At 39.9% G+C, this 27,435-nt stretch overlaps 2 protein-coding genes and 1 pseudogene across 3 annotated transcripts in view; 2 read left to right on the top strand and 1 right to left on the bottom strand.

Annotated features, from left to right (window-relative positions):
- LOC116396675 (NACHT, LRR and PYD domains-containing protein 12-like) overlaps positions 1–8,012 on the bottom strand; it is a 9,491-nt gene extending 1,479 nt beyond the window's left edge. Inside the window, exons 1-5 of one of the 2 annotated variants that reach the window (XM_031871428.1) lie at positions 7,867–8,012; positions 6,870–6,973; positions 3,893–5,684; positions 1,544–1,720; positions 262–435 (exon numbers count right to left, since the gene is read on the bottom strand). In XM_031871428.1, coding sequence (XP_031727288.1) covers positions 262–435; positions 1,544–1,720; positions 3,893–5,684; positions 6,870–6,973; positions 7,867–7,997 — 2,378 coding nt within the window. In that variant the 5' untranslated portion in view covers positions 7,998–8,012. Of the gene's footprint in view, positions 1–261; positions 436–1,543; positions 1,721–3,892; positions 5,688–6,869; positions 6,974–7,866 lie in introns of both variants that reach the window. The other variant, XM_031871427.1, reaches the window with a different exon arrangement.
- Positions 8,013–15,514: 7,502 nt separating this feature from the next.
- Positions 15,515–22,937, top strand: LOC116396707 (arachidonate 15-lipoxygenase B-like; annotated as a pseudogene).
- A 739-nt stretch (positions 22,938–23,676) lies between these two features.
- ccdc86 (coiled-coil domain containing 86) lies at positions 23,677–26,952 on the top strand. Its single transcript, XM_031871454.1, has 4 exons — positions 23,677–24,308; positions 25,029–25,158; positions 25,252–25,326; positions 25,882–26,952. Exons 1-4 carry the CDS (start codon positions 23,764–23,766, stop codon positions 26,032–26,034), a joined length of 903 nt encoding a protein of 300 aa, XP_031727314.1. The 5' UTR covers positions 23,677–23,763; the 3' UTR covers positions 26,035–26,952.
- Positions 26,953–27,435: the final 483 nt, after the last annotated feature.

Genomic DNA, 27,435 nt, shown 5'->3' on the forward strand with positions numbered 1-27,435 from the left:
CGACTCCTTCTCCTCCTCCTCCTCCTCCTCCTCCTACCACTACTACTCCTCCTCCTCCTCCTCCTACCACTACTAACAAACATGATCGCAACAAGCTTGTGGCTCATCTGATTGGCTGACTTTCTGTCCAATCCTGAAGCCTGTCAGTGTTCCCCTCTCACAGCTTCACTGAGAAGGTTGGAGGTTTACAGGAAATACTGGATCTGTGTTTAGTTCAATACTGCTGGAACCAGCATGGACTGAGTCCAACCCTCTACTGACCTCAGAGTCTCCAGTCTACAGTCTGGACTCTCCACAAGATCAGACAGCAGCTTCACATCTGAATCCTCCAGTTCGTTGTATCTCAGATCCAGTTCTCTCAGATGGGAGGGGTTGGACTTCAGAGCTGAGGCGAGAGAAGTACAGCTGATGTCTGACAACCTGCAGCTCCTGAACCTGAATAAAGAATAAATGATGAAGATAAGAATCCATTTATAATCCAATCAGATGTGTTCATGTTTTAAATGTGTAGCTCAACATGACTATGTCCTCATCAATGAGCTTTTCTCTTTGTCATTGTGTTATTGTGGATCATCATCATGTCAGCCTTCTACAGACATCATCCACATGTCACCACAACATTCATACACCTATTGATGTCAACACAGATTAACACCATGCTGCTGGTCTCAGTCAGGTCTGGAACTAGAGGATCAAGACTATATTGATCCTTTAGACAGCTGCATTAAGAAATATGACTAGATCTCTGTGTGTGTGTGTGTGTGTGTGTGTGACTGTAAATATAAAACATCACTCAAATGTTCAATCAATTTAACTGACAATGTTTTAAATCTACAAAGTTGATTTCTCTCCTCAAAAGTCCTCATTAGTGAATTTAGTGATGAAATAGAACAAAGAATGTGCTGTTCCAGCACTTTGCATTGTGGGATATAGAAGGAGAGGTAGACTGGAGATTCTTTCTGAATCAGTAAAACATCAGGTATTTCTGTCAGACTGTAGGTTCAGCTTTTTTTTAGCATGCTACATGCTACATGCTACATTCTGGTCACATCAGTACAAACTGCAACATGTGTTTTTAGTTGTAACCTAAAGGTCTGTGTCTTCAGATAATGAGACAAAACATGAAAACAGAACCACAGTTAGACCTGCTGTCAACAAGAACTTGGAAACAAGTTAGAACCTTAAACATCTATAGTTTGATGATGTCATTCATAATCATCACTTGTTGAAGGGCCACTTTCACTATGACTGGTCTCAACTGACATCTTTTTCAAGTAATTACAACAGACTTATGTTCTAAAAGCCTGCTCTGTGGAGACGTTTGGGCCGGTGTTAGGCTGCTGCTTATTATCATCCCCCTCACACACTCTACAGCCTCATCAGGACTGACATCACCTTCAGTGACTGATGGACCAAAATGAGAGTCTGTGGAAGCTAAAAACTCTCCTGTCAATCACTTAATTTCTCTACTTTCTGTTACTCTAACAAATAGTCAGCCTTTGTTTTCAGCCAAATCCTGAAACCTTTCAGTCAGTGAACTGACCTCAGAGTCTCCAGTCGACAGTGTGGACTCTTCAGTCCAGCAGACAGCAGCTCCATTCCTGAATCCTCCAGGTAGTAGTTGTTACTCAGGTCCAGCTCTCTCAGATGGGAGGGGTTGGACTTCAGAGCTGAGGCCACAACTTCACAGTGAGTCCATGAGAGATCACAGTCAGTAAGTCTGGAACGACACAAATATTACAAAATATTATTATGAAAGAGGACACTTAATATTTACTTCCTGCTTCCTGTTTTGATGAACATTATCTCTTCACATCAGTGGTTCAGCTAATCTTATCTCACTGTGTTTCGCATGAAACAATAACTCTCATCACTCTCTCTCTCCTACCTGCAGACTTTTAATCTTTGTTTTTCTTTAATGTGCAGATGAAGGGAGACAAAGTGTCGTTACATTGAGGCTTCCATAATGTCCAGTCTGTCAGTGTGATCTGATCCCATGTCTGTCTCCACAACGTTAGCATGAGGCCTTCTTCATTAGAAAAGCAGGTTAACAGCTACAGCTACCTGCTGCTGTCAGGTTCACCTCCAGAACATTCAGAGACAGCTGAAGAACGTTACAGGACTGAAACAGATTACTTGATAATATTAGACCTGTATATGATTTAATATATATATAATTAGATGTTTTTGTCATTCTGAGCCTCTAAATAAATGTATTCAACACCAATGAGGCTGCATTATTTTCAACTTAATCATTTTCAACATGATGTCATCAGAAATATGTTTCAGTGAATCAGCATTAAAAACATAACATGGTGTTCATAAGATCTTTATAAAAGTCTGAATTCAACCATTCTGAGTTTATTTCTGAGTAAAAGAACAAATTAAAAGATTTAAAAACAGGACGATGTAAAAAAAACTTTAAAAATTAAAAGTTGAATTCATAAACAATAAAATGAAACATTTCTCGGTTCAACACTTTGGAGATTTACAGCGACAGTCTTGTATGACCAGCAGTTTATGGAGGCTAATGTGGCTAATGCTAATGCTAAACCTCAGATATATATATTAATGTGTAACTGACATCACTGAATCAGTTCTCTGATGTGATGACTTTTCTCCTCTTGTGCTACTAAATCACTGTTACAGCATTCAACATCATCTCACAACTTCACTTGTGTTCACAGTGCAGCAACAGTTACATACTGAATTTAATAATAATATAACAGTGATGGTTTTGTCAAAGCAGGAGATTAATATTCCTCTTCATAAATGAATACCCCTGTTAAGTGAATTCGACTGATGTTTCTGACGGTCAGTAACCCGACCTGGGTGTGTTTTTCAGCGTAGATTTAGTGATTTGAGGCCTTCAGGAAAACGCTGTGTTGATTTACTTTACAGCCTTTCTCTAACTGGGAATGTTGGTTTAAGAAGAAGAAGAAGAAGAAGAAGTTTATTATGTAGAACTGTTAATACCGCTCAGTAAAAGTCCTGCAGTCCCACAGTTTACACTAAGTGAAGATTGTTGCCAAAGGATCAAAATAAGGAATAATATTAATATGACGTAAATAATAATAATATTATTAATGTCTGTTAAAGGTGGAGCTTTCAGTTCTAACATGATGCTGGATAGTTAATAAATAATAATGCTTCATATTTTAATTCTTGTATATTTTGTGAGTCAAATGTGAATCTTCAACGTAACCAGTAACATTTCTCTGTCAGGTAAATGTAGAAGTACAATGTTGTCCTCTGAAGTAGAAGTACATTACATTCCATCTGACCCTACAGGGTCTGGATCTTAGGAGACACACAAGGACTTCATGTGGACCATAATAAACATACTTCATGTTACTCAGCTGGGTAAAGGTGAATTCTACTAAAGAGGAAATCTGAACTCCTTCGTGGAGGCAACGGTTCAAAGAATCACTTTGTTGGTTTCCTTGTTTGAATTTCTCACATGTATTTATGGAAAACATTTATGGACATTTGGCTTCAATAAAAACACATTTTATATGTTGTGATAAAAGCTCAAACACAACCTCTAAAGTCCTTCATTTGTTTCAGCAGGTTTGTATGTCGCCTCCATCACCAAGGAAGATAAATAGAGGTAGAATTATATCAATATAAAATATAACAACCATTAGAAATCAATAGAATAACTGTGTTCATTAACTTCACAGTGAAAACTAAACCAACTGAAACTGAAACATGTTTTCACTCGCAGCATTTGAAACATCAAGAACATGTGTGATGAAATATAACTGAATCATAATTTTGTATTAAACAACTGGAACACTATTTTAAGAATATGAATTTCATAGTGTCTGTATTTGAAGAACTAAACTACTGATCTACACTGATTCATAAAGTTAATCACATCTGGACTTACTGAGCCTTTCTGCAGTTCCTCACAGCTAGAATCAGTCTCCTTCGTCCCTCATCTGATGTCTTGTACTTCTTCAGGTCAAACTCATCCAGAACCTCCTCTGACATCTGCAGCATGTAGGCCAGAGCTGAGCAGTGGATCACTGAGAGTTCCTTCTCCGATCCGTTCTCTGACTTCAGGAACTCTTGGATCTCCTGATGTCCTGAGAGCTCGTTCATCTCCATCAGACAGTGGAAGATATTGTTGATGCTTCTGCCAGGAGGGATATAATCACTCTTCATCCACTTCAGGTTGTTGATGGCTCTCTGGATGGTTTCTGGACTGTTGTCTGTCTGACCCAGCAGGCCTCCTAAGAGTCTCTGGTTGGACTCCAGAGAGAGGCCATGAAGGAAGTGGACAAACAGGTTCAGGTGGCCATTTTGACTTTGAAGGGATTTCTCCATGGCTGTACACAAGAAGTCCTCCAGAGATGAATACCTGTAGTAATATCCCATGAAGTCCTTCAGTACCTCTGTCTTCCTGTTTGTGAAACAGTGGAACATGTAGACTGCAGCCAGAAACTCTTGAACACTCAGATGAACAAAGCAGTAGACTGTTTTCCGGAAGATCACACTCTCTCTTTTGAAGATCTCACTACAAACTCCTGAGAACACCGAGGCCTCCGTGACATCAAGACCACACTGCTCCAGGTCTTCTTGGTAGAACATGATGTTTCCTTTCTCCAGATGTTCAAACGCCAGCCTCCCCAGCTTCAGAAGAACTTCCCTGTCAGCCTCCGTCAGCTCCTGAGGACTCGTCTCATGTCCCTCATGGTACTTCTGCTTCTTCCTCTTTGTCTGGACCAGCAGGAAGTGTGAGTACATGTCAGTCAGGGTCTTGGGCATCTCTCCTCTCTGGTCTGTAGTCCACATGTGGTCCAGAACTGTAGCAGTGATCCAGCAGAAGACTGGGATCAGACACATGATGCGGAGGCTCCTGGATGTCTTGATGTGTGAGATGATTCTGCTGGACAGCTCTTCATCACTGAACCTCCTCCTGAAGTACTCGTCCTTCTGGGGGTCGGTGAAGCCTCGTACTTCTGTTACCCTGTCAACACATGTAGGAGGGATCTGATTGGCTGCTGCAGGTCTGGAAGTTATCCAGACGAGAGCCGAGGGAAGCAGGTTCCCCTCGATGAGGTTCGTCAGCAGCACGTTGACCGATGCCTTCTGTGTGACATCAGACACGACCTCATTGTTGATGAAATCCAATGAAAGTCTGGTTTCATCCAGACAATCAAAGATGAACAGAACTTTACAGACAGAGAGCTTCTCTGCTGGGACCTTCTGTAATGTTGGATAGAAAACATGGATCAGTTGGAGAAGACTGTACTGCTCATCTTTGATCAAGTTCAGCTCCCTGAACGAAAGCAGAACCACCAGACTGACATCTTGGTTCTCCAAATCCTCGGCCCAGTCCAGAGTGAACTTCTGAACCGAGAAGGTTTTTCCAACACCGGCGACGCCGTTGGTCAGAACGACTCTGATGCGTCTCTGTTGGTCAGCTGAGGCTTTAAAGATGTCGTGGCACTTGATCGGAGTGTCACGGAGGGTCTTCTTCTTGGAAGCTGACTCAAGCTGCCTCACCTCATCTTGGGTATTAACCTCTTCACTCTGTCCCTCTGTGATGTAGAGCTCAGTGTAGATCCTGTTGAGGAGGGTTCCACTTCCTGTTTCATCACTTCCTTCAGTCACACATTCACATCTCTTCTTCAGACTGATCTTATGTTCATCTAAAACCTCCTGCAGACCACTATCTTCTGAAACAGAGAAACCAGAGAGAACATATAAAGAAGATATGATATTGATTTGACTAAAACAATCAGTAAACAATAACATCAGGCTGATATCTGAACCTACAAACGGGGACACATGAGTGAAAGTAACTTTCAGTTAGATTCAGTTAGAAGCTACTAAAGTAGTGAGATGTGAACACAGAGAGCTTTCTCTCTGGTCACCAGCACAGCCAGTGTTGATCCAGTCAGTGTAGCTACAGACGTGGCTTTGGTTTGAGGGAGGAGACCGTCTCTGTCATGGTGCTGGGATTCTACATGGTCGGTTTCCTGTTTTATTTTGAAAGATCACTTTACTTCCTGTCTTTGTGATTGTCTGTCCCGCCTGGATTTGTTCCACCTGTGTCAGTCTCACCTGTTTCATGAGTTAAAGCTGCTGAATAGTGAATTCAGCGCGTTTCTGTTGACTCCACACGGCTCTCAACATGGCTGACGGCTGAGCCGGCGGCTAGCAGCTAACGGTGCTAACAGTTCAAACAGCAGCACTGCTGAGAGTGTTTCCCTGAGGGGTAACAGGAGGCGGGGCTACACTTTGATGACACGTTATCAGCTGTGAGCTAACCCAGACTGGGCTCTAGACAACAGGGGCTCTAGGAAAGACTTTCTTTGCGGGCCTCCTTACTTTGTGTTCACACACAAGAAAACATTCAAACTACTAACTATTGCTTTGTTAATCCATTCAACACTTATGAGAACGGGTGGGATTGTATTATCATGAAGGTTATTGAGATCAAATTAAAAGAATAAAGCTGAGGACAAACATGGATTCATGTTTCCTACTGAATCATAAGTTCTTCCTGTTTTGTAGAGCTGTAGCCGACAGACAAAGTTAACAGAGCGACTGTTAAAAGTCCAGTTATGAACGACGTGGATCAAAGATGTGTGTCTGTGTTAGTTGTTAAAATACATTCATCGTCACATTGATTTCATATTTCTCACACAGAGCCTGTTAGTTATATTGCCCGGATCGATCTGCTCTTTGAAACACACCGCGCCTCCGTCAACAAACAGACTAGGACCGTATATGAATCAATGAGAGCTTCTTCCTTTGTGTGTTCACATCGTTCAATCCAACAAGTGTCTCTGTATTAAAACAACACGTCCTGTTTCCAGACATGAAGACATCAGCAGAGAAATGGACAGTCTTACTTTGGACACTTCTGGTCTCACTGGCCGTCTGCAGTCCGGCTCTGGTTCTGGATCTGGACATCAGCCTCAGAAAGAACTTAGAAACACGACTCCTCTTCTTCTTCCTGTAAAGACATTTATTTAGAACTAGAATGATTTGTTGGTTGTTGTTAAAACATCCAGATGTGGACTAAAGTGTGTAGAAGCTCAGATGTTCACAGAGAACAGTTAAAGTGTTACTTTTCTCTTTGAATTCAGCGTTCAGTCTGTAATGAAAATGTTCTTTGATTTCAACTCTCCTGCTTTCATAAACTCTCATCAGCTGCTTTTCCTATCAGGCTGTCTGATGAAACATTGAGTGATCTGTCTGTAGTTTGTTTATAACTAACTCAACACTTCCTGCAGCTCCTTCACAGTAAAAGTCCTCCATTAGAGAGAGCCGATCATGTCCTTTACTGTGTCACAGCTCAGCTTGAGTTAGTTGTGTTTGAACTGAGGTTAGAAGAGGTCTACATGTTGTGGTGGACCAACAGTCTAACACACAGTATGTAACAGTGGAGTCTCAGGTTCAAGTCCACACACTTTCCTTCTTCATGTCTGTTTTCTGTCACTTTCTACTGTCAACTATCAAATGAAGGATCAATTCAAACATGATGAAAACAGAAGAGGTCCAAATGTACAGTTGACCATTTCCTGTCTTGTTTTTGTCAGCAGAGAACTTTGACATCAGCAAACATCAAGATGATTTTATTCAGAATGAATCTTTGAGAACAACAAATACATTAAAGTAGATCTGAATACACAAACTACTGTTACTGCAGATATTTAGAAGCTTTTAAAGTTTGTATTAGTGCTCTTAGATTACATCACAGCTTTTCTAGGTGACTGACAGCTGTCACTGATACTAAGAGGAAGAACCTCAAACTCAACTCAACACCTCTAAATCTACAGAACACATTGTCAGAGGTACAGGAAGTGAAAATGACTCCTATGAATGAGTTAGTAGAAGTTCTCTTACTGTGTGTCTGAGGGTCCAGGTTCTTTACTGAAGAACAGAGGAAACCTTTTGGACCGATCACTCTTCATAGACAGACAGCCGGAGACTAGAGACTCTGCTCTGTCCTCCTCTTCCTCCTCACAAACACTCATCTTCTGATCTGAAGTCAGTCTGAGAGTAAAACAGTAACACTGACTGTGAGAGAGCAGACACCAGAATCAAGACGTGAGAACAGGAAGTAACACACACACACACACACACACACACACACACACACACACACACACACACACACACACACATTCTGACATGTGTGTCCTCTACAGCAGTGATTCTCAACTGGTGGGTCGCGGGCCCGTTTTCAGTGGGTCGCGGGCCTTTGCCTGACAAAAAAATTTTGAAGGCCATTTTTTATGCAGCGGAATTATTCCAGCATTTACGGCACTTGTTCAGCGGTGCAGGAAACACACCGATCAATGCGTTGTGAATCACATCACGTGATGCAGCTCAGCCAATCAAATATGGGTAAATATGGGTATTCTGACAAGTTTCCTGATTTGAGTGAGATGTACACACACCATGACACACGGAGGAGAGACGAGGAGATAGACAGCAGAGCAGGACTATTGAGGTGTGAGTTGAGTAAGTCAAATCATAGGACGATCTCCAAAAGAGAAAATGACCAGAGAGACCAGAGTCATGACTCATATACTGGACAGACTCATATAGCTGAATTCTTCCCACACTCATTTCTCTTTTTAGAAGATGAGAAAAAATATTATATTGTGGATTTATCACTTCACCCTGAATGAACTGAATTTAAAGCTGCAGGGCAATTCAGTGAAAATAATTTTTCTAAAATGAATTTCGTTACGTAATTTATTTTTTAATCCAGCCATTATTTTACTTGAAATGAGAAGAACATTTATTCATGTATTTCTATGTATTATTTATAATCCATCCAGTTCAATTTGAAAACTGAGAATAATAATTGTTAAAATATAATTGGTGTACTTTCTTTATTTGATTTGACAGTTGTTGACTGCACAGAGATGTTACTACCAGACTTCTTGAATATAGATATACCCAAATTATATATATATATATATATATATATATATATATAATTTGGGTCGTGGGTCGTGGCTTGTCATTAAGGGGTGATGGTGGGTCCCGCAGCCAGACCAGTTGAGAACCACTGCTCTACAGTCCACAGGGAGGAAAGTGACTCACACACTGTGACAGTAAAACAATCAAATGTTGGATTAACACTTAATCCAACAGAACTTCCTTCTGCTCTGTGACTCAAAATGGAGTCTGAACTTTCTGATAAACACATCAGGGTTATTTTCCTGTTCTCATGTACCTGGATCACATCATCACTGTACCTCCGACCCTCTTCATTTACAGGAAATCAGCTGAGTTCCTGTAGAACCCACAGAAGAGTTCCTGTGGGTATGTTTGTGAGCTCACACAGATCCTCTTTGTATTATGATGTGTTTATGAGCGTCTCTCTCGGCTTGAACAGGTTGAATTAAAATGAGTTTTGGTCAAAATTTTGCTGCATTATCTTTATGTTTAAATCATGAACATGAATCTATAAGAGCTTTCTGTGTAAAGGTTTCTGTTCCAGACTGTGAGGAACAACAACACAGTTGAACATCAGCTGCTTTTTACAAGTTACAGTTTAATTTCTTTCCTTCTGTACAATTTTCTTGAAACAATACATTAAATCTCAAAATCAAACAGTATAATTAATTTAATTAAAAGTAAAGACATTACTTAAATAAACTAATGGTCTTAAGTTGCAATAAATAATGTTATATTAGTGATTTGTTTATATATGCTTATGTATGTTGAACTTAAAATAGTTATTTCATTAAACTTAGACTAAAGAAAAAATAATTCAAGTGAACTAATGATTTTTAGTAAAGATTACTAATGTGGACTTAAACTTGTCTACTGCATTCATTAAGCTTCTATGTTAACACAACTTGATCTGTTTAGTTCCTCCATTTGTAAAAACTTAAATGGTTTGAGGCAACGGGTTGCCACGCGATTTTCTAGTAAAGTCAACTAGTTCGGGCTAACAGTGTATCTATATATATGAACATAACCCATACAACAACAGTGTTAATGGAATTAAGGTGATAGTGCAGAATGGAGGTAGTAGTGCAGTTTGACTGTTAATTGTTCATGAGAGTGACGGCCAGTGGAAATAAGCTGTTCCTGTGTCTGGTGGTTTTGACGTACAGAGCCCTGTAGCGCCTACCAGAGGAGAGGAGTTGGAACAGGTCGTGTCCAGGGTGTGATGGGTCTGCAGTGATCTTTCCAGAACGTTTCCGGACTCTGGAGGTGTACAAGTCCAGGATGGAGGGCAGGCTGGAACCAATGATTCTCTCTGCAGACCTGACAATCCGTTGTAGTCTGTTTCTATCCTGTTTGGTGGCCGATCCAAACCACACTGATAGAAGAACAGAGAACAGACTGGATGATGGTGGAGTAAAACAGGATCAGCAGTTCCTGAGGCAGGTTGAACTTCCTGAGCTGGCGCAGGAAGTATAACCTCTGCTGGGTCTTTTTCCTGATGGTGTTGATGTTGGGGGCCCACTTCAGGTCCTGGGAGATTGTGGATCCCAGAAACCTGAAGGTCTCCACCACAGACACAGTGCTGTTGAGTATGGTGAGGGAAGGGTAGTGTTGGGGGGCTCCTCCTGAAGTCCACTGTCATCTCCACAGTTTTGAGCTTGTTCAGCTCCAGGTTGTTCTGTCCACACCAGAGGACCAGCTGTTCAACCTCCCGTCTGTACGCAGACTCATCACCGTCCCTGATGAGGCCGATGACCGCTGTGTTGTCTGCGAACTTCAGGAGTTTAACAGTTGGGTCCTCCGAGGTGCAGTCGTTGGTGTAGGGGGAGAAGTGCAGTGGGGAGAGCACACATCCCTGAGGGGTGCCAGTGCTGATAGTCCGGGTGCTGGATGTGATTTTTCTCAGCACATACAGTACAATTTTAGTAACCTTAAGATTGCATTAAAGTGTGTTATGAATAACTGATTAAAAGTATTAAACTGTGGTCTCATCATCTTACCTTATCTTAAGTGTTTCAACAACAGAGGTGAGTGACCTGAACTCAAACATTACAAATTATATTATTGCACAATAAAGCAACAATTCATTCAATACATCATCATTTTGACAAAGGTTGTACCACAATGACCACATTGTGTTGAGGTAACCAAACAGACAAATTGAGTGCATAAGTTTGTCTTTATAGGGCTGGCCTCCGTTTGTTCAAGCTGAGAGGCAGCTACAACACACACATTCATTAATATATGTCCCAAAAAAATGATTCAACCCTTCAAGTTTGTGTCTTATGTCTTTTACCAGTACATTATACAAATCGTGCTACACAATAGTGCTAAGAAATAGAAAGAAAATATGACCCCTCACCAATCTAACCAAGGATGACATGTTCAGTTGCATGTCATCATTCCACCGCTGGCTGTCGGGGTGCTGTCCTGCAAATGATGTGGGCTTCGTAGATAATTGCCACACTTTCTGGGGAAGACCTGGTTTGATTAGCGGCAGCATTCATCCCACTTTGGATAGCGCGATGCTCATATCTAGAAATCTGACCGAGTTTATTCGTGGACTTAACTCAGAGTGGAGATCAGGAAGCAGAGTTGCTCCCTTACACGCTTCTCTGCACTCTCATTAGAGCAGTAACCCACCCAAAGACCCATAGAGACCATGTGTCTTCCCCACAGCCACTTAAGTGAGATAAATCAGAAGTAAATAGAAGAGGAGTTACACACAATAGCCTAATAAAAATGAACACGACCACCGCAACAGTGCAACAAAATAGGAAATTAAATGTGGACACTTACATATCAGATCTATAAGTAAATGATTTAATATCAGATAATCATATTTATTATTTAGTCTTAAGGAAACCTGGCTGTGTAATGAAGAATGTATCAGCCTAAATGAATCAACTCCTCCAAGTCATATTGAGACTCACATTCCTCGAGGCACAGGCCAAGGAGGTGGAGTAGCAGCCTTCTTTGACTCAAGCCTATTCTATTTGTTATAGTGTACCAGGCCCCAGGTCTTTATTCTGAAATTTCTGAATTTGAATTACTAAGAATCTTTATCAAGTTTAGTCCTTAAAACAGTCTGGTGAGAGTCTTAAAATGTATCGGAAGACCCTCCGTAATATCAGAGCAGTCTACTACTCATCAATAATATTGATCTCCTCAGCACTGTAGCTGACAGAGAGTCAGAGCATTTTTGAGGGACTTTCTACATAACATTAGTTTATTTGAAGATTTTCAGTCAGGATTAAGAGTGCATCATAGCACAGCGATAGCACTGGTGAAAAATACTAATGGCCTTCTAATTGCAAAAAACATGTCTCTGTACTTGTCTTGTTAGAACCTCAGTGCTGCATTTGACATCATTGACCATCATATCCTATTACAGAGACTGGCACATTTAATTAGCATGAAAGGAGCCGCACTCAATTTGTTTAAGTCCCAATTGTCAGATCAATCCCATTTTGTATGTAAATGATGAATCATCGATGCACGCCAAAGTTAGTCACAAAGTCCCACAAGATGCTGTGCTTGGACCAATTCTATTCACCTTATATATGCATCCTTTAAGCAAGATTATCAGTAAACACTAAATAAACTTTCATTGTTATGCAGATGATACCCAATTATATCCATCGATCAAGCCAGATGAAACCAACCAGTTGGCTGAACTTCAAGCATGTCTTAGGGAAATAAAAACCTGGATGACCTGCAACTTCCTCATGTTTAACTCAGACAAAACTGAAGTCATGGGGCCTCGCCCTGAACATATTTTATTTCATTGTCCACAAACTACCAGCTGTCTGTTAGAGAAATGAGGACAGTGTACAACTAAAAAGTGGATTGAAGTTATTAGAGTATCAATTTCAGGGGCAGAGTAAAAATTTGTGACTCAGCCCAAACCTAGGGGGTTAAAAGGTTGAAATATTTTTTTTCCCATTTGCCACAGCTATATGCACGATTCTTCAAGCCATTTGAGATGCTAGAATGCCTGTACATCATTTAGAAAAGCGTGATAGTAACATTCATTCTGTAGCTTTCCTGTAGCTGTCACCTATAAAATGATGCTCCCATACACCTAAACTCTCAATTACGTTTCGAGGGAACCATATTTTTATCCGGACTGAAAGGGCGCAGTTTTAAACCATTTTAAACACGTGGTTAACGAACATAATAAATCTAAAAACACTACACAATTTCTTAGTAAGGTTTAGTAAAAAAAACATCATGGGTTGACTTAAAAGGATTACGAAATTGAAACAAAACAATAAGGAAACAAAAGTACTTTGTACACCCGTAACACAAACAGCAGTCTCCTGTGTGAAAGGCTTGTGTTTTGAGACAGATTTATGATAAGTCAAAAGCATGCGTAATCCACAACAAAACAATTTTCCTTTCAAAAGTAATTCACAATGTATTGTTTTGTTGTATGGGAACATTGTCTTTAGGGGACAGCCTGCCTGTAGAGCCTACATCTTATTTTGCATATAATTGTACCCCAACTGTCATTTTCCTTCTGGATGAAAATGTTCACTTTGACCATCAAAAAAGGCAAAAACTGTGACTATTTTAGAATTTACATAACAGCGAAGGAATTTGGTGTAAACAGCATTAGTAATCTTGAAACTTACTTTTGTTATTCTATGCTGGAGTAGAGTTCACAGAACGAATATTTGGCAAATGTGCTACAGTTGGATCTAAATCTATTCTGGACTGTTGTCATTTCAAATAAAGGATCCCCAATAATGCGGTATTCAATAATGGATTTCTTTAGGGAATAGCATAGTCGGACAAACAACAGGAGCATATATTATTATTTTACGGTACTTTATTTGATCTACTGCTGGTCACTCTGTTCTCCTTTCCTCCTCTTTTCTTCTAAATGTCTCTTACTCTCAAATACTCATAAAGTTTAAGGTATTTAAAAAATCTAAACGATTCGGGACTTTTGAGAAAACAGTTGGGGCTGGAGCTCTATATTTACGTAAAGAAATCTGTGCTTGGAGGATTTGCCTGTGAAGTGAACAGGGAACAAGGTCAGATCATCAAGAATAGATGTGGAAAATGAAAAAAAACTTTTGGAACTGTCAATAAACATTTAAAGAAAACTTGATATATTACATTTTCTCATAGTGACAACAGCCAGAGCAGATGAGGAGACAACAGATCAGATTTCATGAAGGAAGACTAGTTAGAAACTATATACTGTAGCCTTCCTTATCATCTGCCTTTGACTCTGGAATGTCACCCGCATATCAGAGACCATGGGGCCACCCCACATGGACCAAAAGGAAATAAATAGAAAATACAGTAGGTCCTTGATTCTGTGCCGACATGTGTGTATTAGTTTATTTCCCCATTCTTCCTTTAGTGGGTGTTAAGTTAACTTTGACTTAATTAACAAGGATCCTGTTTATCTTTTAAGCTTAAACAAAGTGTCCAACATCATTAATAAACTTGTTAGTGCTTTAGTGAGTTCTACTCTGGAGGCTATATTGTGTCCTCACCTTTTCTAGATAATATTTATCCCTTGAGACGCCATGTTGAGGAATCTGTGATGCACCCTCTGATTCAGGAGCCTCTCCCATCCCCTCAGGTTGATTACGAGCCTCTCTCAGGGAGAAACCCATTCCTCGGCTGTGCATGGTTGACCTGTCACCGCGTTTCAGGGAATCCTCCAGTCAGACATCCTGGACTAGCTCCCAAATGTCGTGGAAAATACTGAAAAATATCAGGTTTTAGTCTAGTAAAAGATGCAAGTTGGAAATCGAAGTATACCAGCAGACCAAATATCCATTTAACATGGATTTGACATGTAATGACTTAGGATGCATTAATTTTACCCTTTATATGTGAAACATCTGCAATCCAACTGCTTAACGTCCTACTCATCCATGTCAGGTGGTTTGTACATAAGGTCTCTTATTTATGCATATCCTTAGTTTCTCAAAATACACACAAAAACACATCAAATAAAAAACAGAATGAAGTCTAACCCTTAAAGTATTTCGCGAGTTTACCAACTTGCAGTTACCAACTTAACCAATAACCATCATGTGAATACATAAGCCTCTGGTCATTATTATATAAACAGGAACGTAATGACTATGCATAATTATAACAGGGATTTTCCTCACAGGTGGAAAACCTTATTTGTCTTGAATGATAATAGTGCTTCCTTATTTGCTTCATTTCCCTGTTGTTTTGTAGGTCTAACTTGATACATGTCCAACATTCCATCAGCATTCAGCTGGCTACTACTCCCTGAATGCACTCCCACAAAACTGTATAAAAAGGGGAATCAGTGGTGAGCAGTTCAAAAAGGAACTTCTCATTAACAGGTAAGAAGAGAGATGCTTTTTCGGTTCACATAGACTGGATTGTAATAAATAAGGTAGAAAAGAATAATTTAATATTAGTTATTATAACAGCATTTGCCAATAGCCTTTTCATTGTGATACCAGTATTTTAAAGTGTTTACTCTCAGGTCTACATGATAGTTAACCTGAACAGTGCTGAGAATGGTTATTATTTTTCTCTCCCCACCAGGTTTCTTCTGCTTTCCAGTGTGAAAATGGTGAATTATATAGTGACCATATACACTGGCAACCTCGCCTCTGCCAGCACTTTTAACAGTGTCTGCATTAAGCTGGTGGGCACGAAAGGGGAGAGCAAACGCACCTGGCTGATAGGCTTCAAAGGGCCTTTATCCTTCATCAGTGGAGCAGTAAGTCTGAAATATTGCTCTAAATGTATAACATACTGTCTCAACTTTACGAGATTATGGCACATTAAATATCAATCTCGAGAAGCTGATGTAAACTCTGGTCAACTCAGACTCATATGTGCAGCAACAGGATATGTGCTGCTCTGTAACTCTTTAACTTACGGCCACAAGGGTGAACAAAGCAACAAAACAAATCCCAATGAATTCATATTTTATGCAGTGACATTATTTTGCTTAAGTTTTTATTTTGTCCACCCTTCCACATTCAGTAGTTTATGATAAGTATTGGGATGTTACAGCTCAGTTCTTAGTTATCAAATACATTTTTATCTCTTGTATGAATGTTTTCAACTCCAGGTGTCCAGTTTTACCGTGTCCTGTCCTGACTCCATTGGAAAGCTGGTTCTAATAGAGATAGATAAACCGTGTCTCCTACTGTTCCTTGAAAAGTCTTGGTTCCCTGCCAAGGTGGAAGTGAGATCCCCTGAGGGTGACACCTACAACTTTCCCATCTACCGCTGGATCTCTGACAATGAGGTGCACCGCTTCAGAGAGAGAACAGGTTTATGTGAATTAGACTTGTCAGACATCCTGTACGCTGTTCACTGACCACAGAAGACATAAAAGAAGGAAATGCTGGTCTATAAGGAGGCTGGAGTAACCAACTCGCTGTATTTATCAACAATTTTAAACCTTGTTATTTCTTTCTTCAAGCTCTGAGAGTCTTTGAAGACGACCATTATCTTGGCAAATACAGTCGGGTGCTGGAGCTGAAGCAGCGAGGGGAAGACTATGGGTGAGCAATCAGAGCTTATACATTATTTGACTTTATGCAACCTAAAACTAACATTCATCTACGCCCTTTTGCGAGAAAATATTAATTCGAAATTAACCACAAGATGACATTGCGACACCTGCCATGGTTTATTTAAATAATTTGATATTATATCATGTTGCAAAGTCCCTGCGATAGTCTAGCGATCTGTCTGGGTGTACTCTGCATTCGGATTATGATAAGCGGTTTGAATAATGGATGGATGGATGTTGCAAAATTACAATATAGCATACGTGTCAAGTATATTATGCTTGCATACTCTACATCTACTGTTCCTTATCACTCTGCTCCTCTCTCTTTTCCAGCTGGGATGACTATAGAGAGGGAGTACCCCACTGCATGAAGGCAAAAGACCCTCTTTCTCTGCCTAGTGAGGTCCAGTTCTCCTTCACCAAGCACACAGAGTTTCACTTCACTGCACTCACTGGGTGATGTCCTTAAATTCTGTCAGATCTATGTAACTATGTATCTACCTATTAAATCAGTCGGGCATCATCATAAAGTTACTCTATGCTTTTATTTTCTAGGCTGGCTGGGCTGAAACTGAAGGGACTTACTGATGCCAAGGAGAACTGGCCAGATATTGATGCTATCAAGAAGGTGTTCTGGTTCAAACGGACTGACATATCAGGTACTATCATGGTAGTTTAATGAAATACTTGATACTGTATGCATGATAGTATATTAAATTGTACTCATTCAGATATTCCATGATGCTAAACTTATCATATATATATTATAATTATTATCACTTATAGCTCAGTAAACAGGGGAAAAAATCTCACAGAAAGAAATGTGTAACAATATTTAATTGAATACAATCAAGACTTTGATAAATAACTATGAACAACCATGTCTGTGAGTGCAGTCTGTGCAACACATTGTTTGCAATTTTCCAGTTTCATATACAGTGTAGAGTGAAGCTGATAACTGTAATAGATTTTCTGGCACAAAGTTTATAACTCAATGAAGTTTAACTTTTTTCCCAGAATATGTCCAGAAACATTGGGAGGAGGACGCTTTCTTTGGCTACCAGTTTCTCAATGGTGTCAACCCCATATTGATCCAACGTTGTTCAGTCCTGCCCACGAACTTTCCTGTCAGAGATTACATGGTCTTCCTCGGTGATCAGTGTAGCTTGGAAGATGAAATGGAGGTGAATGTCTTGACTTTGATTGATCTTAGACTCATATTTTGCTCCATGACATGTTCAATTTGGAAAAGCATGTTGCACTAACATTCACTTACGTTCGCTTAGTATAATTAATATTCACACTGTATGCATGTGAGTTAAATAATTTCTCATCCTCACTAAATGAAATACAGAAAGGAAACATATTCCTGTGTGACTACAAGCGTTTGGATGGACTGAAAACAAACATCAACGGGAAGAGGCAGTACTTGATGGCTCCCCTCGTCCTGCTTCACAAAACACCTGGTGATGAGTTGGTGCCAATTGCTATTCAGGTGAGATTAACACTCAAATATATGGACGCCCTGGGAAGCAAGTGGGAAAATAATTCTGGTGATCCATTTTCTAAGTGTGATCTTTGTTTTCTCTCCTGTATTTACGACTTAAGAAAATGTGAAAACAAAATTTGGCAAATATATTCTTTCTGTTCCCTATTTTTTTTCCATCCCTGAAAGTTATAAGTTCTTCATTCACTCTAAACCAGGTGTTTATTTTGGCTCACTTCTGATTGTTAAAACCCCAATTAATAAATGAGAAAAAAACCAAATAGTGACAAAGAAAAATGAAAAAAACTTAACTAGGCTGTAAATGATGCCTCTCTCAGCTGTAAAGACCAGAATAAATATTCTTCTTACCTTCACCTTTTACTGGCTGCCATTATGAATCCAAATTCCATGAATTCAGGGTTCATCACCACACACTTTGAAACTTTTACTGTTGTCTCCCACATCACTTTTTGATTTCAAAACCAATCCATTTTGTTTCACTGCACCCAAGGGAACGTTAGCTGCATAACAGAGGCTAAACCCATTTGTCTACTTGATGATGTGTCGTGATTGGTGGTTTGTGGTGATATTCAAATGTAAAGCTTTATTAATACTCGCCCTTGGTGTGAGCTCCGAGCATGAAAGGAGGCGTTTATACGCTGCATTATTCTCCAAAACACCAGAAGGCGTACAAACAAAATTAACTGTAAGTAATCAAAAAGACAACGAGTGTAACCCATAGATATGCCCATAGACTGTAGGTGTATCCGGCAAAATGCCATAAATCAACCTTCACAATGACGAGGAGGGATTGTAATTATCTGTAAAGTCATATCTCATATTAATGGACTACTTTATTACCTTTGTACAAGCCCTGTAAAAAAATCCCAAGACATGTAAATAGTGTTTTTAATCAGTGAACTATTTGTGACAGTCATGTGATCACGTGTGCCTTGCGCCGGCTTCACTACGGCGAGTATGAACTAAGCTTAATTAGACATTGAAATTAGAGTTTGCTTGAATTACTACTATTCATGTGACTCTTTGAGCACATTTAGAACTAGCTTTGTAAATTACCAATTTTTTTTCACCTGTCATAAACACAGTTTGAGAGGGTGGAGTACAACCGAACCAAACACTGACATTTTGGTGACAAAATGTTACACTTAACTTTCATGAACTGAAAACACCGTGAAAGAGTTAAAAGTGAAAACAGGGAAAACTCCCAGACCAGAGGTTGCCGCCTGGATTAAAGCAATGAAATTTCTCATTTCTTCCTGCCTGTACTCGACCCATGACATTTCTCCCATAGCCATATCCAAAGTTGACATGCTGACAGTTGTAAACAAATCAACTTTATTTACATGACAAACAAGCATTTATGTCTGTCAGACTGAGGAAAGTACAGCTATAGGAGAAATAGGAATTTCCCTTAGAGATCAACAGAGTATCTAACTGAAAAGCAGATGAAACCTAAAGTAAACATACAACAATTTCAGAAAATCCTTTAATGTCATTGACCACTACTGGTAATATATTGAATGGATTGAATTAACCACACCTCCCTTCCTTCTCCTGCAGCTGAAGCAGATTCCAGCAGATGATAATCCCATCTTCTTTCCTACTGACTCTGAGTACGACTGGTTGACGGCCAAGATTTTTGTGAGAAGTGCAGATTTCAACGACCATCAATTCAATGTTCACCTGCTGCGCACTCATTTGCTGGCTGAAGTTTTTGCAGTGTCACTACTGCGCAACGTGCCCATGGTGCATCCGCTGTACAAGGTAACTGAAAGGAAGAATACGGAACTTTTACTAGAGTTGTCATTTTTTTCAAGTTGCTGATTTTTGTGTCTTCCAAAGTGGATGAATCATAATGTTTTAGTGTGTTTATATTTTTAAGTATTCCACACTGCTAAATGGTATAGAAGCATCACATTCACAGAGGTTTTGTCTTTCCCTCAGCTCCTTGTACCTCACACGCGCTACACTCTACAGATCAACAAGTTAGCTCGAGGTCTTCTAATATCTGATGATGGATTTTTCATAAAGGTATGAAATGAACAACATGCTCAGTGGGGACACAGTGTATGAAGCTGAGCAAATGTAATGTTTTAGGTATGACTGTATCCAGGCATACATTACCAAGATCTTCTCTTACGTCAGATCTGTGTTGTAATAAACTCATATTCGAGTACGGACAACTGAAGCTCATCAAGTTTATTCTATTGTTCATCAAAGTGAAGTTTGACTGAAACATTTTTTTCCACACCAATCATGTACACATTTGATTTCCTCCTAGTTTGCAGCTTCTGGAGGAGAGGGTAAGAGGACACTCCTGAAGAGATCACTGACCTCAGTGACCTACCGCTCCCTCTGCATACCAGACGACATTGCTATGACCGTGGGCTGGAGCATGTACCGAACTTCTACTACAGGGATGATGGAATCAAGCTTTGGAGTATCATCCACAAGTATTATAGGCAGTTTGCATTCTGTTGCACATTATTGCAAAATCATGTATGTTTTAGTGACGTGTAGCTGTCATGCTAATGTGTCAATGAGTCCAATTTAGAGGTGCTTATAGGTATATATTTGAACTATGAAGCAAGCCAGGCTAACTGTTACCAGTTGTAGACCTATACTTAACACACACATATGAGAGTGATATTAATCTTCTCATCTCACTCTCAATAAGACAATTGGCAAGTTTTGTAAAATGTTTTGTAAAATGTAAAAAAACCAATTTATTTATAATTGTGTGATCTACTGTGTTGAATAAGCTATTGCATCAAATTCTTAAAAAGAACAGAGCTGATCATTCTAAAGACATGGCCTTAAATTGTCTTACAAAATAATGTCTTACTACTGCAGTGTGTATTTAAAAAAATGGCTAATTCAACTAGGAATGTGTTTAACAGAACTTATCCACATTTGTCAAAGGTTTGTGAAGGGAGTGCTGAGCTTCTACTACAAGAATGACACTGAGGTCCAGAAAGACTCTGAACTGCAGAAGTGGATTTCGGACATTTTTGAACATGGATTCCTTTCCCAAGCCGGCACAGGTGGGCTTTAAGGGGATATTTTAGGGGGGTGTTGTTCCTTATCGGAAGCAAAGGTCAAAGGACAGAGGGTGTCATATGCTCTACAGATTGCAAAGACCCTTGAGGCAAATTTGTGATATTGGGCTGTATAGTCTCTCAACATGGAGAAAGCTGAGTCAGCAGCTAGAAGCTAAAAGTGATAACAGCACAAACAATGGCAACAGTACTGACAGAGCTAATATTGTTAACCTGAGGGGGAACTGGAGGGTGGGTGCTATGCTTCCGCGATGATGCCGTGTGTCAGGACGGCGTTATCAGCGGTCCCGCCCTATGAGCACAGTGTAGATCAGCAACCTTGAGCTAACCAGTGGGGCACACACTGAGACTCACATGCACTAAAATGCCTGTTGGGCCGGCCCGGCTACGTAAACAAAACACAGAGAAGCTTGGATTACAAGAGAGGGAGAGCGACTTCATTCTCTCGTAGCCATGACCCTACTATATCATTACATTGCAAATGGTTGCTTACTGATATATTTAGTCTCTGAATCCCGAGAACCTTTTGGGAACGCAGTTTATTCCCTCTAATTCTCAGGAATTCCAGAGAGCTTCACCACTGTGGCTGAGATGGTGAAGTTTGACACCATGGTGATCTTCACTTGCTCAGGACAGCACTCGGCTGTGAACGCTGGACAGGTGAGGCCTTTTTGTTAAATCATAATGTTGCTATTTTTGTGGAATAGGTTTATCAGGTTGTCTGTTAGTCTTAAGTCCTTAACATAAACAAGAGTCTGTAAGCCATGCAAGCAGGTCTGTGAGGCTGCACTTTGGCACGGTGATGCTTTGAGCTAAATGCCACGAATGCTATGATACTCACAATGGCAACGCTATCATGCTGACTTTTAGCAGGTATAGTGTTTATAAGATCACAATCTACGTTTACCATGTTAACATGCAAGCATTTGCAAAATTAGCACAAAACAAAAAGTACAGCTTAGGCTGATGGGAATGTCAATAGATTTTAAGGTATTTGGCTACAAAGTATTGGACATATACAAATTTTGATCTGATGATAGCACCCAATGAAAAGTCATAGGATCACGAAAGTTATCACCCTGAGCTCAACATGAATGTTTAAACTAAATTAAATGGCAATCCAGCAGAAAGTTGAATGTCCACCTCCTGGTGGCTCTAGGCAAAAAGTTTGGAACACCAAAGCCATCCTCTGGGGACAATGAATGTCTGCAAAGGTTTTGTTACAATCCATATTGCATGCATCCAATAGTTATTGGAATATTTCAGTGTGGACCAACGTAGTCAACTTTCCAACTACTGACATGATGTGGCTTCTCAAAGTATTAATCATCTGTCAATCATTCATTCGTCGCAGTTTGACTACGGTGACTGGATGCCCAACACTCCCACCACCCTGGAAATTCCTCCACCAACCGAAAAGGGGACAACAAACGAGGCCACAATGCTGCAGGCGTTGCCTAACATGGGCATTGCAGCAAACGGAATGGCTGCCATGTGGCTACTTAGCAGGCCATCCTATGACTCCGTAAGTGTACAAAACCTCATGAAAATAAAATAGCAAATCACATTTATGTTTGAGGTATTAAAACAAAAATACCCTCTTCGAGCCATGGAAAAATCCTGGTAACTTTCTACAAACTGTTCATTCTTTTATTAATAGTTTATGTTTGATAAACATTTAAAAAAAAGTTTTTAAATGTATCATTGATGTCATCAGGTCCCTCTTGGCCACTACCCAGAGCAGCATTTTAGTGAGGAGACTCCCTGCGACCTGATCAGGGATTTTCAAGGAGAGCTTCAAATCTTAAGTGAGGCCATCACAAACAGAAACAAGGATCTGGAGGTCCCATACACATACCTGGATCCAAATGAGGTAGAAAATAGTGTGTCCCTTTGAATATCATAAGGTGTGACCTCCGCAGCTGTTGGCCAAATACAGCATCATATTAACAGAAGTGAGAAAGGGAAGAACTGCATGTTTTAACTAATAACTACTATAGGTGAAAGAAACTACTGCATGTGATCATCGTTAATTAATATACAGAGCATCTTATTTTAAAAACTTTCTGTGGGAAAAATATTATTTAGCATTATGACTGTAACATTTTAGAAATAAACTGTGCAAAACAAGGAATTATCAGACAGAGCAATGTATGCTTAACGATGTAGAAGAAAGGAGGTTTCTGTCATCATAGAAAGAGATAATGCTTCAATAGTCCTGGAGTTGTTTCTGTCTGTTCTTATGCTTGTTTTTTTCTTCTCTATAAAAACACAGAGAGAAACTGCACTTTCATCTCTGAGGTGTGTTCCCCAATGCCGCATAATAAAGAATTGATTCATAACATTGATATTGGGTGTTTTTCCTCTCAAAAAAAAAAGAAAAATACATAACAAAAATATATACTGTGAAATGTTTAAAAAAAATAAACTATTTGGATTTGGGTTCACCAATTCTTCCATTCATTTCTAGTATGGGTTTGTAGGCAATTTGTTGAGAGATTTTCATCAACAGTCTATGGGTTCAACAAAGAAATGAGGCAGAGTACTAGAATAGGAAGTTTGCAGTTCACACTCCAGACCAGTAGGGGGAGATAATGCGCTGCTATGTTGTTTACCATCCGCCTTAGAAGCGGAAGTAAAGCAAGTATACAACGCTGGCGGTGGTCACACGTGGGTACGCAAGTTTATCAGAGTAATTTGGTGTAGCCAACTTAATTAGAAACATGTCAAAAAGGCAGACAGCCATGCTAGAAGTAACTACCGGTTCTGAAGTGGGACACGAGGAGAAGGAGGTCCAGGATCCCCCGCCAGAGACCAGACGGACCCGTAGCGGCCGCAAAGTGCGCACTCCAGCCGCACTTCTGGACTCAGAAGCCCCAGTGAGGACCCCCAGCCGGAGGACCAGGAGGTCCGTCCTCCAGGAGCTGGCGTCGGTAGAAAAGGAAAACACGGAGGTAGCAGGGCAGAAACTCGAGAGTCTGGCCGAAGAGAAGCTCGCCATGTCAGTCGAACCAGAGTCTGGTGACGTTACCTCGTCAGAGCAAGCGGAGCCGCACGCACAGGCTGCAGCAGATACAGACGGAGGCCACGTTAACGGGAACGAAGACATTCTTCTGCCCGGGCCTGCACCGGCAGAAACGGCACCCACGAGTTCTGCCGCCGCCCCAAATAAGAAGGTTCGTCTGGGTTTAAGTGCGAAACAAAGTCCGGTCATTCCGCTGGGAAAACCCAAATCCGGCAGAGTATGGAAGGACCGCAACAAGCTGAGGTGAGGATAACGTTAGTATTACTGTGGAAGTAACTGAGTAACGTTACATTTAATTAAGTAGCTTACTGTCATTTAAGTCAAGTTTTTGTTTTGATTTCATGCAACAATATACTTCTACTCATCTACATTTCAGAGGGAAATATTGTACTTTTTACTCCACTATTTATATTTAAGAGCTTTAGTTACTAATTCTTTTTTATATAAAACATCGCTTTAGACACTAAGATGCTATATATTTCCATAGAGTTAAAGGGGAAAGCTGCAGAAAGTAATACATCTGTAATATTGGTTTTGAAATATAAATGAGGGTCGAGTATCACACCTCAGTTCTGAAAGCATTGTGTTCTTAGCAGTACATCTCAAATCTGTCACTTGTTGGATTTTTTTAAAATCGATTAGGTATTATATCACTGAATCATAATTGTGTGATTTCATTTAGGTTAAGTTATCGTATAGCAGTTTGTGTTAAAGTATCATGTAAGACAGATGAAGGTCGGCTTATTTCACAGAATGAAAATGAATTGCGGATTGTAGAAAAAAGTATTAATACACAAGAGGGAGGATGTGTTTCTACCAAAAGTCTACCAGCATTCGTCACTCAACTGACTCAGCTTATAGGGCCACAGCAGTCCCTGGCCTCATGTTGCCTTACATGCAAATTATTCCAGCGAACAATCTTGTATCATCTATAAACCTGCTATATCTGATTTTGTCTTTCAGGTTCTCTGCAATGTTGAGAGACAAACCATTGTGCTCTTCTTGGGAAAAGAAGATGGAGGCCAAACGGGACAAGGACCTGGTGAAACGGTATACTTTGCAGCTTAAAGGGGATAAAGCCAAACAGAGAGAGGTAGGCAGAAGCTGTGTGATGATTTAACCGTTGTAATCTTTTAAGTGTTTGCACCTTTTTTCACATTATATTCTATGTTCCCTGGCTTTATAGGACAAGAGGAAAAGGAGAGAGGACAACTTGAAACGTCGTGCAGAGAATGAACGCAAATCAGAGATTGTGCAAGTGGTATGTCAACTGTTGTTCACACTAAAAGTTCTGGAAGACTTCACCCAATATATGATGACAACCTAATGCCCGGGCCACAATATTTCAGAATAAAAGCCTCGTGATAACAATGAAGGGATTCTGTCCACAGAAAGACGCTAGATGGCTTTTATTTTGAAACAGGAAGTTTTAAGTAAAAAATAAATGTTCAACAGAGATGGTCAAAATATGTGTCAACTGGCCAGCCAGCCAGCGTTTCTCAGATTGGAGTGAGACGAGGAGAAAATGTGATGTCGTGATCTTCGCAATAGAACATCTTTGACGTGTCGAGTCTTGGCTAATCAGCGTTAAGATGTCTACAGCGTCTTCATTTCCCTCCGTTACAGTTTAAGTTACGTTATGTTCCGTTACCGTTCAGACTTGAACCCGACAGGGTTTCGGGCTTGTCACCTTTTTCACCTCTCATGAGTTTGCAGGTATGATAATTGATTGGCAACATAAGCCCACACAATCTTTGTATTGGAGTTTTGACCGTTGTTTATATTCTACTGTCTCTTTTCCTGTCTCGTATCACAGATCACGAACACGGCAAAGATCAAGAGGATGAAGAAGAAACAACTCAGGAAAATTGAGAAGAGAGACACGCTGGCTCTGCTGCAGAAGTCACAGAAGCAGCGCGTAAAAGTCAAAGCGCAAAAAAGTCAGAAGGTTGAACAAGATATGACCTAAAGATTGTGAGATAATAAAAATGCAACTCTTCAGAACTTGGCCTACATGTTTTATATGTGGATGTCTGAAATACAGCAAGCATCTGTATGGGAGTTAAACATTTTGCACAATAGGTGAGATTGCTGTTGGTCGCCACTCTAAAGATTCAACCTTTTCTGTTGTCTTTTTTTTTTTTTTGGCATAAGTGTCCGATCATTGATTTGCCTATTGCTCTGTTAACATCTCTCTAAAGCCTGTAAAACATCACATATGACCAATTCTGTTTTACTTGTAGGATTTTATATTTAATAAAATTGAAATTCTTATTGTAAATCAAATTGTCACACTACTTGATGGCCGGGAAATACAAGTTAAAAAACAGTGAAGGTATGACGAGTTTAAAGTATGTATACCATTAGAACAACAATACCAGAAATATGTACTTTTTAATTGTTGAGGTGTTCTTGAGTATTGTGTTATTGTGAGGAACTTAACTGGTTATGACCTACATAAGTATCTGAGACTGTCAGCGAGAAGATTTTCTATAATGTTATTAGTTAGAGGAGCAGAGCATCACCTCGCTGCTACACCGCTCCCTGCGGGGAGCCAACACCGACACCATACAGCGGAGACTTGGGCCATAGTACTGGGTGCACGGGAGAACCAGGACTGAGTGGGGCCGACTGTCAGACCCTGCTGCAGTAAAATGAGAGGTTTTCTAAAGGGACTCTTTTGCTTGGAAACACGACCGCTTTTGTCCAAAGGGACTGCCAAAATCAACAAAATGTTTTCCTTGTATAACTTTAAATGCACTTAATAAATTACATGGAAGCTTTAGAGTGACAACCTATGTCTTCAGTCTTCAATTATTTACTGGTTATTACTAGAAAAAGTACATCTGCTGAGCTTAATTGTGTGATACGTATCCAGAATATAGAAAAAAGGGATCGTGTGGTGAGTTTGTTTTGACAACTTGTTTCCAAAGTCAATTCATTTTATTGTTTTAAATTTTATAAAATGGGTGAATTTTGAGCTGAAACAATTAATTGATTTATCAATTGAAAGAAAATGTTTTAATTGCTTCCAAATATGACAAATATTCACAGGTATCGGCCTCTCAAATGTGAGGTTCTGACCCTTTCTTTTATATGATAGTGAACTTGAGTTTTTGACTTAAAGTCAGACAAAACAAGCATTTAGAAAGTGTCAACTTGGGCTTTGGAAAATAATAATGGCAATTTTTAACGATTTTGTTGACACTTTGAAGACAAAACAATAATTATGATCTATCAATCAACAGCCAATGATACGTTTTGTCTCATTATTATGGCTTCACCTGAGATGTATAGTGTTTGGGAGGTTTGGGTGGGACACTGCGCCTATTGTCAGACACTGTTTATTTTTCATCAGGTTAAGCAAGAG

Source organism: Anarrhichthys ocellatus, unplaced genomic scaffold, assembly GCF_004355925.1.
Source record: "Anarrhichthys ocellatus isolate YVR2014 unplaced genomic scaffold, GSC_Weel_1.0 scaffold58, whole genome shotgun sequence".
NCBI lineage: Eukaryota > Metazoa > Chordata > Actinopteri > Perciformes > Anarhichadidae > Anarrhichthys > Anarrhichthys ocellatus.

What these genes read in the sequence shown, in the direction of transcription:
- ccdc86 (XM_031871454.1), top strand. Translation starts at nt 23,764, where the DNA reads ATGTCAAAAAGGCAGACAGCCATGCTAGAAGTAACTACCGGTTCTGAA. An exon ending in AAGGACCGCAACAAGCTGAG is followed by an intron (nt 24,309 to 25,028) that starts GTGAGGATAACG and finishes TTTGTCTTTCAG; the next exon opens with GTTCTCTGCAATGTTGAGAG. An exon ending in AATCAGAGATTGTGCAAGTG is followed by an intron (nt 25,327 to 25,881) that starts GTATGTCAACTG and finishes CTCGTATCACAG; the next exon opens with ATCACGAACACGGCAAAGAT.